At 46.4% G+C, this 12,360-nt stretch overlaps 1 protein-coding gene across 4 annotated transcripts in view; it reads right to left on the bottom strand.

Moving 5' to 3' along the window:
• Nucleotides 1-4,972, bottom strand: part of RGS3 (regulator of G-protein signaling 3) — a 138,417-nt gene extending 133,445 nt beyond the window's left edge. The window contains exon 1 of one of the 4 annotated variants that reach the window (XM_018052634.1): nucleotides 4,901-4,972. Coding sequence is in view for 2 of the 4 variants with exons in the window: in XM_018052636.1 (XP_017908125.1) it covers nucleotides 2,997-3,075 (79 nt within the window). In the remaining 2 variants the exon portion in view is untranslated. Of the gene's footprint in view, nucleotides 1-2,996; nucleotides 3,163-4,900 lie in introns of those variants that run through there. The other 3 variants (XM_018052631.1, XM_018052636.1, XM_018052633.1) reach the window with 3 other exon arrangements.

Genomic DNA, 12,360 nt, shown 5'->3' with positions numbered 1-12,360 from the left:
AGCACCAGTAATGGCTTCTTCAAATTATACCATTTCTCATAAACAAAAATCCCTCTGGAGTTGTTAGGTTCAAACTCTAGTTTACTTACTCCTCTCCCCTGAAGCTAGGCCATCTCCTACAAAGCAACTTAAAAGTATGGCCAATTAACGTTACTTGAAGGTGCCCTTAGTGGGAGACAAAGGTTTGTACTCACGCACACAAACACACACATACAAATACATAAACCACAACATATTCCATACAGTATTCTCCCTGAAAGGAATTCTGGAAATTTACCTCCCTTAATTGTTTGTGCTCAGGAAAACTACCAGCTAGGCATTAGCTTCGTCTGGGTCCACCCTGGCAAAACCCACAGCTAAAGGCCAGGAGCTACCTGCCATGCTGGGGGAAAGCCAGGAAATTGAGGAAAGCTTAGCAAAGACCTTCAGTTTAAGGGAGTCCATGGTGGCTGTTAAAACTGACTCTGAATCTACAGCTTCCAAACCTGGCTGACCATCAAAATACTACTTCTGTGACTTCTTGACTCTACCCCAAACCTGTTAAACCAGGATCTTCAGGAGAAGATTCTAGGAATCTGTAGGGGTTTTTGCTTTTGTTTTTTACTATTTATTTATTTATTTATTTGGCTGCACCAGGTATTAGTTGTAGCGTTTAGGATCTTTGTTGCTGCCTGTGAGATATTTTTGGTTGTTTTTTTACTTGCAGTATGTGAGATCTAGTTTCCTGACCAGCGATCGAACCTGGGGCTGGCACAATAGGAGCGTGAAATCTTAGCCACTGGACCACCAGGGAAGTCCCTAGGAATCTGTATATTTAACAGGCTCTCCAGATGCTTCTAATTATTGGCCACATTTGATAACTGCTGATAAGACTCCTCGTTCACAAGCAAAGGTCATTTGGTGTACAAAGAAAACCAGCAGCCTGGAAGAGGGCTGATTTTGTCAAGGAAACAGAGTTAATGCAGGAAACCAGAGGAAACTTTTCCAGTGTCTGTCCTCAGAGAGAGTTGAGAGGAGGCTACATACACAGAGCAAGAGGTTCCCCACCCCACCAGGTTCCTGCCCGCCTGCTGCTCACTCAGGGCACAGTCACTGGTTCACGCTGCAACCTTCCCTGATACCCACCCAACCCAGCCTGGAGGCCGTGGCTGGGCAGGGCGTTCACTCCCTGCTGGGCTGGACTCTCCCCAGTTTCCCAGATCTGGCAAGGAGATTACTTCAATAGAGGAATACAGGCTGATACAAGGAAATAGTCCCACCACACTAGTAAGGAAATGAAATGAGTTACAAAGCTGTACATACAATAGGATCTCAGTTTTGTTAAAGTCAGGCAGGCGCACACACACAGAAATAAATCTGGAAGGATATAAACCATGTTAACAATGGCTTTCTCTGGGGCTTTTCACTTTCTTCTTCTCACTATGTTCAACAATGAATACATCTTACCATGATACTAAGGAGGAAAAACAATGAAACACATTTTTTACTTTTTAATCAGGACACAGCTAAGGTACCAAGGCCTCTGCCACCACAGCTCCCTGCCACTCTTTCCTGACCATCCCAGCCCCACCAACTCAGATCATCCCAGAAGCCTCCCTTGCCTGGTACAGCCCCACCTCCCCATGGGGTTCACGAGAACGGCCTCTAGCAGTTGGGAGGCTTAAATGGGATGACAGAGGGAAAGCACTTGGCATGTGGCATGGCGAAAGAGAAGCATGCAGTAAACGGTGGCAAGTTAATTCCTCTTACTGTTACCGTGTACCAACTGGACGCATGAATTCCAAGATGCCAGATCGCAGGTCATTCCTAGGGGCCAAGCCACTGCTTTTCCGTCACTCCTGCCTCTAGAGAAGAGGCAGATTGTGAACACCCAAGTGTACTGATAGAGGTAAGCCTCTCAATAGGAGAGCCAGAACCCCAGGGAGGGTGTAACTCCTTCGGTGCCCTGTCTTTGAAATGTGGGCAAAGTCCACTTACGTTGTGCTAACTACTTCATCCTTCATAAAGAAAATTGTATAAAAGTTGTCTTGTACATGTACACGTATGGCTGAATCCCCTCACTATTCACCTGAAACTCCCACAACATTGTTAATCAGCTATATCCCAATACAAAATGCTTTTGGTGTTAAAAAAAAAAATCTGTTTTGAAGTTTGTTTGTTTGTTTTTTAATGTTCTAGACATGGCATCTCAGAAGGCTTGAGCTTAGGCACCAACTGGCTTACTGGGAGACCTTCGTCTCTATATCTCAAGTCTTCAGAGAGGAGATATAACTCCCTCCCCACACAGCTGCAGAACCAGTGAGGAGACAAGGGCTGCGAAGGGCTGCATCTTAGATCAGGGCTAATTATCTTCACTCTGGGGACTCTGGGAGCTGGCTTTGCCCAGACCATTGGGAAGGTTGCTGCCCCGCTGTTAATGGGGGAACTCGGCTGTGCTATCTAGGGGTTTGGGAGCAAGTGCCTACTGCCCACTTCTTTCTACCTCCAGTCCCCAGGGCAGCCCTGTGAACCTTCTGAGAGCCAGGTAACTCCTGGAGGAGAGAATCCTTCCACCCCTGCTGAGGGTCAGGTGTCCACGGGAGCCACCACACTGCTGCGCCCAAGGTGAGCCCGCAGGAAGCCAAGGCCCCCTGGGCTGACCTGCACCTGTCTTGTCCCTGAGCCAAAGAAAAGAGGACCCAGATCTCAAGATATAGTAACAAGACCTTGATTTAACGCTGAGCAGCTCGCTAATGGGAAACTCAGAGTGGCAGACCAAATCTCTCAAGTATTAACTGGGAACGATTATTCCAGCCAAGAGGGCCAGCAGCAACTACCCTGGACACCAATGGCCAAGCAGCAGGTGGTGTCCAGAGGCTTGCTCGGCCTGAGCCTGTGCCCTGAGCCCCTCCTGGATGACCACAGGAGGCAGGTGCTCCCGGCCTCACCTACCCCCTAGGGAGCTGCCCTCTCTGGGCATGCGGGCAGAGCGAAGCCACCTCGGGCGGCGCACTTACCAAAGGTGGTGAGATAGAAGGACAAGCCCGGCTGGGCGCGCCGGCTCCCGAGGGAGACGCGGTGCAGGGAGCGCTCCATGGCGGCGGCTCCGCTCCGGCCGGGCCAGGGAGAGGGCGCCTGTAACTCGAGGCGTCTGTGTTGCTCCCAGTAACCCAGGCAGCAGGTTTACCCGCCCCTGCACCAGTGTCGCTGCCGCCAGGCGGGAGACCAGCTGTAGCACACGTTTGAACCGGCGGCGCGCCGGGTTCTGATTGGCCCGCGCGGGTTTGAATGGGGAGATTTCCACCTGACCGAGCCGCCGCGGGCAGAGGGGAAGGAGGCGACCGCGGGCCCTCTGCAACAGCAGCACGGTGGCCGGGACAGGCCAGGGACCGCGGTCCTCCAGGTGGAGCCGTGGACGGACGACCCTACCGGGGATCGGGGCTCTCCGCCCCGGGCTGGGCTGCAAGTACCAGCCCTATGCCGGCCGGCGACTCCTGACTTGCCCACGCCTGGCACCCTCAGACCAGCAATTAGCCAGGTTCAACATGCTTTGAAGTTCAGACCAGTAATCACCCTCCCTAAGCAAGGACAGAGGAGCACACTCCTGGCCCAATGCAGTGGGAACTGAAAAAATTTTCTGCACGTTTGGACCCCTGACCACCCACCGCCCCCTGCCCCCCACCACCACCACCAGCCAGGCTGCAGGCCCCTTCCCTGACCCCAGCCCCTCTATCTCTTTCTTGAGCCTTCTCTTGGATGCGAGCAGCCTGGCACAGGTCCAGACCAGAGCAGCTTCCTCCAGCCAGCCTCATGGCCCACCATCTGCAGCCTGGTGCCAGGAGACAGGAGGACAGGCCCCTAGCACCTGAGAGGACAGAAATGCACAGTATGGTGCGTGGGGGGTGTGGATGTGCTCAGTAGTATCTGGCTCTTCGGGACCCCAAGGACTAGCCTGCCAGGCTCCTCTGTCTATGAGATTTTCCAGGCCAGAATACTGGAGTGGGTTGCCATTTCCTACTCTAGGGGATCTTCCTGACTTAGGGATCGAACCCACGTCTCCTGCATTGGCAGGCGGATTCTCTACCACTGCGAAGCCCACGTGGAGGGATAGGCCCTTTGAATCTCCCGAGTGGTGGGAGGAAGCAGAGCTGGAAGGAGGGTCAGCCCCTGTGCTGTTTTGTCGGCAAACATGCATGGGATGCCTCTGGGAGGAGTTTCACACCAAGACATCTACTCTGCAACCCTCTGTTGCTGCTGAGGGAGAGAAAGCTGCTGGTCTTATGTAAATCTAAAAATGGGGAGTGTTGCAAGTTGCCAAATGGATATTTGTGACTCACTGAGCCACTCAAGACAAGATGGGGGGGATGCAAGAGAGAAAGTGGAGAAAAAAGCTTTATGTATTGAGGACGTAGCGCCAGTGGCTGAGCTGTACAATTTACAGCCATCTTCTCGGTTAATCTTTACCAGTTACTCTAGGAAGTATTAGCTCCAATTCACCAGGGATAAATCTGAATCTCACACAGAGAGAACAGATGACTTGTCCAGGGTTGGCAGAGCTGAAAGTTGAGCCCAGGCCTGTTGGTCCCAAGGACCATCCTCCTTCTGTTCTTCCTTGGTCTCCATGCCTGCCCCATGGCCAATGGCAAGAGAGGGTAGCAGACCTGCCTTCTTGAGGCAGGTAAGGAAACTGGATGCCACAGGGCCAACTGGCCACCAGCGGGGAGGAGAAACTGGAGAAGAGCCCAGAAATCTACAAACTAGTGGTCAACTGCAAATGACTCACGTAACGGCCAGCGGATCATGTGAATCCTGGCTCATTATAAAGCCCTTTCTCCTCTCTCTCCACACCCACTTGTTGAGCACTGCCCATAGCAGGGACAAGCCGATTCCCTGGCCCCAGCCCAGTGGTAGACAGACTTACCTGCATCCTGGACTTGAGTGGGCCTGATCTTTCTCCTGGCTGGGGAAGTCTGAGTCCAGGCATCCTTTCTGGCCAGGGAGATATCCGGGCTCTGCCACTCCATGCAGCCAGGGAAAATAGGCAAGTTTAGGCTCAAGCCATAGGATGCAGACAAGACACTGAGGCTGAAAGTGCTGAGGACCTGTGGAAGCAAGATGGGAGCATGACATGGCCTGAGGACGTCCCTGAGAGAGGGGTTCACTCCAGTAGGAATTAGAAAGTATGGTATTCCAGAGCCTGGGGAAAGGGAAGTCCATGAAGGGAAAAGTGACGAGCCCAGGGGACAGTGGCCCCTTCAAAGCTCTGCCAGGGACCACTTGCACTAGGGAAGACCACCTTGACCTCAGGAAGCTGTGAGCAACCGGCAGGTGCACATTCTATTCCGGTCCATTGAGCTGTTTGTCTTCTTTCTACATCATTTTAGGACTATTTAACATCTGTTAAGTCCTGCATGCATGTGTGTGTGCTAAGTCGCTTCAGTTGTGTCCAACTCCTCAAGACCCCATGGACTGTAGCCCACCAGGCTCTTCTGTCCGTGGGGATTCTCCAGGCAAGAATACTAGAGTGGGTTGCCATGCCCTCTCCAGGGGATCTTCCCACCACAGGGATCAAACCCACATCTCATGTCTCCTGCATTGGCAGGTGGGTTCTTTACCACTAGCGCTACCTGGAAAGCCCCAGTAAATCCTAGTCCCCCTCTATTATTATTTTTCCAAATTGTTTTAGATATCAGACCAGGTGACATCTTAGAGGTACTAAGGTACAGCCAGCAGGAGGGCTGGGCAGACTTACATTATCCGTATGCGACCTGGGGGAGAAAAGACGGAGGCCCACACGGGGCCCTTCACCCCCACTGGGGTCAAGGTCCTGCTGCCTCACAGTTTCCCTCATGACTCCTGCCGCGTCAGCAACTAACCTGTTTAGCTGGGAGACCCCAGTGCCACTCTGATACTAATCTAACTCCTTTAGTAGAGCAATGAAGCTTCCTTCTCTTAAAGGGGAAGGTTGTTCTTTTCTCAGGAGGGGGAGGACAGAAGTGGGCGGAGCCTGGGCAGCAGCACTGCAAGAGACACTGGCCCTTTAACCCACACTGCGGTCGACACGGGATGTCCAGAAAGGGTTGCCATTTGTGGCCCTGCTTTCTCCAAAATGGCAAGGGAGTGTGAGAATGAGGCCTGGCTTTGAGACGTGCCCTGAACACTCTAGCTCTCCCTGGCCATGGGCCTCAGTATCCCTCTTATACTTATACACACTCCACACATACAAACTAAACACACACAATGTAAACACTGCACACACACACCCCTACCATAACACTTCTGATGTACATTCACAAATACACCAGATATACAAATATACCGCATAGATACACACACCACATACACACCTCACACATATATACAATCATATCTCTGGACATACACAAGTGCACAGCCACATGCTACACACACACACACACACACACACACACACCACTTAAATGTCCTATACACATACACCACACCCACATATAAAGATTGATTATAGATATTTTTAAGACTGACTCCGTTTCTAGAAAAATAAGGACTTCTCGTGTTTGGATGGAAGAGACTAGAGAGATTTATTTGGGTGCATTTTCACATTAGCTATCAAAGAAACCTAGTGCCTTTAAGATATCATCTGACCTGATATTCAAAGCAATTTTGAAAAATAACAATAAAGGGGATAAAGACTACCAGATGTTAAATAGTCTTAAAATAAAATAGAAAGAAGACAGATCAATGGAATAGAGTAGAAAGTTCAGGGAAAACATGATTTGATTTAGAAAACAAGAACAATTTTCAAAATTCTTTAAAGACATTTTAAAAAGTTAAAAGTGGAACAGCTAATGCAGATGAAATTTTAAAAGGAAATAATAAGGTTAAAGTTGAAACTTATCTTTAGAAAATAGACTTCAACAATAAAACCATGGCCTGGTTCTTTTCAAAGAACAGAATTCTGGCAAAACAAAGAAAGCTATAAAGAAGCAAGTTTAGGAAAGAGAGAGATAGCCAAGATACAAAAGTAATACTTTAAATTATAAGAGAAAACCATCACAACCTTATTTGTAAATGTGAAAATCTGGGGGAGAACTGATGCTTTTCAAGAAAGTATTAATTGTTAAAATTGATACAAGAATTTGAAATTTTTAATAGATCACTATCCATAGATAAAATAGAAAAGGGAATAAAAAACCTACCTGACAAAATTATAGAAGACTTGGAAATGGCAACCCACTCTAGTATTCTTGCCTGGGAAATTCCAGGGACAGAGAAGCCCAGCAGGCTACAGTCACAGGGTCACAAAAGAGTCGGACATGATTAAACAACAGATAGTTTTAGAAAACAATTCTTAGACCTTCAAGAAACAGATAATGCCTCTGTAGTTTAAAACTTTTTCAGAACTATAAAAAATGCTGGAAGATTTGTCAGCCCTAGATATGAGGCTGCTGCTGCTAAGTCGCTTCAGTCATGTTCAACTCTGTGCGACTCCATAGCCGGTAGCCCACCAGGCTCCCCCGTCCCTGGGATTCTCCAGGTAAGAATACTGGAGTGGGTTGCCATTTCCTTCTCCAATGCATGAAAGTGAAAAGTGAAAATGAAGTCGCTCAGTCGTGTCCGACCCTTAGTGACCCATGGACTGCAGCCTACCAGGCTCCTCCATCCATGGGATTTTCCAGGCAAGAGTACTGGAGTGGGGTGCCATTGCCTTCTCCAGATGTGAAGCTAAGCAAAGACAAAAACCAGATAAGGTTAGCAGCAGCAAACTACAGACCAAAGGCCAAAGATAAAACCAAGAGTAGAAATTAATAAAATAGAAAACATAGAAAAAGAAGATCTATTAAAAATGTGACAAAACTAGGCCCACATCCTCTCAGTTTTGCCACATTCCTTTTTTAAAGGAAAAATCAGAAATATCTAATTTTTAATATATTTCCTAATTTTTTAATATTGACAATTCAAATCTTTTTTAAATATCATGTTAGTCAAATGAAATATATCTATGTCCTATAACTAGTTTGAAATCTCTGCTAGGCCAATCTGACTTATGAATATAGACACAGAAATCCTAAATAAAATAATAGCAAATCAAATCCAGCAGTAAATTCATGATTCATTCAAATGGTATTTATTCTAGGAATGCAAAGATGGCTCAAATTTAATGAACATATTAGTGCAGGGATTGGCAAACTATGCCTACAGGCCAGATCCGGCCAGCCAACCTGCTTTTGTATAGCAGGTAAGCTAAGAATGGATTTAAAAGCTTTTAATGGTTGAAAAAGATTTTTTTTTTTTAACAGTTTTTCTATGGCCATAAAAAGTCAAAATTTTAAAATTAAAAACTGAGTTTAGGACTTCCCTGGTGGTCCAGTGGTTAAGAACCCACATTCCAATGGAGGGAACTCGGGTTCGATCCCTGGTCTGGGAACTAAGATTCCAGACGCCATGGGGCAACCAGAGAATAAGCCCATGTGCAGCAACGAAGATCCTGCGTGCCACAACTAAGACCCAACATAGCAAATAAATAAATAATTTTTAATGAATTTAAGATATTTACAAAATATATGGCAAATATGTATATAGGTACGAAGTAGTCTTACAAATCAGTAAGAAAAAAATGTATCAAAGAATATGAATAATCATTGCACAAGAGAGAAAATTACTCCCAGGAAGAAAAGTTATAACCAACCTAGAAAGCATATTCAAAAGCAGAGACATTACTTTGCCGACTAAGGTCCATCTAGTCAAGGCTATGGTTTTTCCTGTGGTCATGTATGGATGTGAGAGCTGGACTGTGAAGAAGGCTGAGCACCGAAGAATTGATGCTTTTGAACTGTGGTGTTGGAGAAGACTCTTGAGAGTCCCTTGGACTGCAAGGAGATCCAACCAGTCCATTCTGAAGGCGATCAGCCCTGGGATTTCTTTGGAAGGAATGATGCTAAAGCTGAAACTCCAGTACTTTGGCCACCTCATGCGAAGAAGTGACTCATTGGAAAAAACTCTGATGCTGGGAGGGATTGGGGGCAGGAGAAGGGGATGACAGAGGATGAGATGGCTGGATGGCATCACGGACTTGATGGAAGTGAGTCTGAGTGAACCCCGGGAGTTGGTGATGGACAGGGAGGCCTGGTGTGCTGCGATTCATGGGGTCGCAAAGAGTCGGACACAACTGAGCGACTGAACTGAACTGAATTGAACTGAACCAAAAAAAGAAAAAAAATCATCCCACCATTTGCCTTCAGGAAGTTCAAGCCTTTGTATTTATAGATGAGACAACTAAGCTTCAGAGTAGTTAAATGAATCAGGTTGCTAGGGTAGTAAATAAACAGTGGAAGAATAAGAGTCCAGCCAAAGAACCATTATAGAATGTCATCATTCACACTAATCTTCCTGCTCAGAGTGATGAGGCTGCAAACTAGTAGGTCTAAGACCTCCATGGCTTCTGACACATTAAGAGTCAATTCAACAAATGTTTGCTAAGCTAATAAGCACCTGTGTTGTGTCAAGCCTTAGGCTGAACACTGAACATACAGAAGTGAACAAGATGGAGTTTAAAATCTGGGGGAAGACTGGATGAGTGTTACGACAGAGGAAACATGGTAACCTGCAGAAACACGGATTAATATCTCACTTAGCCTGGGCAGCTGGACAAACCAGGATGAGAAAGCAAGTCAGAGAAGACTTCTCAAAGAAAGTGAGATGAGACCCAAAGGATGATTTAGCCAAGCTAAGGAGGTGAAGGAAGGGTTACAGGTAAAGAGAGCAAAACATTCAAAGACCAGCTAGTGAGAGAAGCTCACACATTTGAGGAACAGAGCAATGGGATATATGGCAGGGAGCCTGGCGTGTGATGAAGGAAGTAATACACAAGAAGATAAACATCTTACAGGGCTTCATGTATTAAAAGGAGCTCAGGCTCCTAAATGTAGGACAGTCCTTGAAAGATTTTAACTAAGATCCCAACAGGTTTTGTGCTTTAGAAAAATCATTCTGGCTAGAGTGTCAAACAGAGAAGGCAATGGCACCCCACTCCAGTACTCTTGCCTGGAAAATCCCATGGTTGGAGGAGCCTGGTAGGCTGCAGTCCATGGGGTCACTAAGAGTCAGGCACGACTGAGCGACTTCACTTTCACTTTTCACTTTCATGCGTTGGAGAAGGAAATGGCAACCCACTCCAGTGTTCTTGCCTGGAGAATCCCAGGGATGGGGGAGCCTAGTGGGCTGCCGTCTATGGGGTCGCACAGAGTCGGACACGACTGAAGCGACTTAGCAGAGTGTCAAAAGTGGATTGGGAAGATGGAGGGGTGGCATGAGGGTTGGAATCAGAAGTGTTATTAGGGAAAGTCTTTTCCAGTGACCCATCTTAAAAAAAAAAAAAAAAAAAAACTAGTGCAGTAACAGTAGGGCTTATTGTTTTTCAGTCACTAAGTCACGTCTGACTCTTTGTGACCCCATGGACTGCAGCATGCCAGACTTCTGTCTTCCACTATCTCCTGGAGTTTGCTCAAATTCATGTCCATTGAGTCAGTGATGCTATCTAACCATCTCATCCTCTGCCGCCCTCTTCTTTTGCCTTCAGTCTTTCCCAGCATCAGGGTCTTTTCCAATAAGTCAGCTCTTCACTTCATGTGGGCTGAAGTATTGGAACTTCAGCATCAGTACTTCCAACGAACATTCAGGATTGATTTTCTTTCAGTTCAGTTCAGTTCAGTTGCTCAGTTGTGTCTGACCCTTTGCCACCCCATGGACTGTAGCATACCAGGCTTCCCTATCCATCACCAACTCCTGGAGTTTGCTCAAACTCATGTCCACCGAGTTGGTACTGCCATCCAACCATCTCATCCTCTGTCGTCCCCTTCTCCTCCTGCCTTCAGTCTTTCCCAGCCTCAGGGTCTTTTCCAATGAGTCAGTTCTTCCCATCAGATGGCCAAAGTATTGGAGTTTCAGCTTCAGCATCAGTCCTTCCAATGAATATTCAGGATTGATTTCCTTTAGGATTGACTAGTTTGATCTCCTTGCAGTCCAAGGGACTCTCAAGAGTCTTCTACAACACCACACTTCAAAAGCATCAATTCTTTGGTGCTCAGCCTTCTTTATGGTCCAACTCTTACATCCATACATAACTACTGGAAAAACCATAGCTTTGACTATATGGACCTTTGTCAGCAAAGTGATATCTCTGTTTTTTTAATATGCTATCTAGGTTTGTCACAGCTTTCCTTCCAAGGAGCAAGCGTCTTTTAATTTCAAGGCTGCAGTCACTGTCCACAGTAATTTTGGAGTCTAAGAAAATAAAATCCGTCACTGCTTTCACTTTTTCCCCTTCCACTTGTCATAAAGTAATAGATGGAAAAAGGCAGAATCAGCAGGACTTGGTGGTTGATTGAAAGGTAAGAGAAGAGAAATTCTGACCTGAGAAATTAGCTTGGTTCAGAAGTACCATTTACAGAGATGGAGAACATGACAGCAACTCTGAGCCTGCTAAGGTCAAGTTACCAACTTGCTGTCCAAGCGAAGATGCCAAGGGAATGGTTGAATACACTGGATATAAATTCAGGAGAAAATAACTTAGGCTGAAAATATAGATTTAGGAATTCCCAATGAAGCCATGGTATGGATAAAAGAGCCCAAAGAGAATGTTTATTGTGAGAAGAGGGTTCAGAAAAGAACTGAGAAGAATATCAACTGAACAGGCAGGCAGAGGAAGAACGGCTAGAAAGGGAAAAGGTAAGCCAGGCAGGGTATTAAGAAAAGATAATAGTCAACAATCTCAAACACTGTTGAGAGGTCAAGGAGGTTAGTAACCGAGAAGTGTCCATTGGATTCAGCAACAAGACAATTGCTGTTGACCTTCCATCCCAGAATAAAATGCTGGGAGGCAACAGCTCCACATGAATGAAACTGTACCAAATTCACTCCAAAAGGAAAAATACCCTGGGCTCAAAGCCAGAGAATATTCTTGGGTCAGGTTTTTTCTTGTTCTAAATTTAACCAGCTGGAATGTTTTGTTAAGTGGTATTTTTTCACCCTTGAAATGCAGGATTGATCTTTTGAAAGTATGTCTGTAATTCATCTTCAAGGTAAAACACAATGGTTGTCTATGGGAGCAGGTGCTGGTTGCTGTAAATACCACTGAGAAATTTTAATTTGCCTCAGGTATAGAAGCCTTTGGTGACCCAAATACACAAACAGGGTCTAAGTAGGAACCAAGTTTAAAGAAAAAAAAAAAAAGCTTCAGAATTTCAACTAAGTTGAGAGATATTGTTTCAAAACAGAAGAGAACAAAACCTTCCCTGCCAAAGGAACGTAAAATAGTAAGTTCAGTGCAATGATGAGAGCCAAGGACTTGACAGAAAAGCAGAGTCCCCTGCGTCTCCTAGACTGGCTCAGTTTCCTTGTGGT

Source organism: Capra hircus, chromosome 8 (assembly GCF_001704415.2).
Source record: "Capra hircus breed San Clemente chromosome 8, ASM170441v1, whole genome shotgun sequence".
In the NCBI taxonomy this organism is placed as follows: domain Eukaryota; kingdom Metazoa; phylum Chordata; class Mammalia; order Artiodactyla; family Bovidae; genus Capra; species Capra hircus.
Note: the sequence above shows the minus strand (reverse complement) of the source record. Positions and strands in the feature narration are given on the sequence as shown.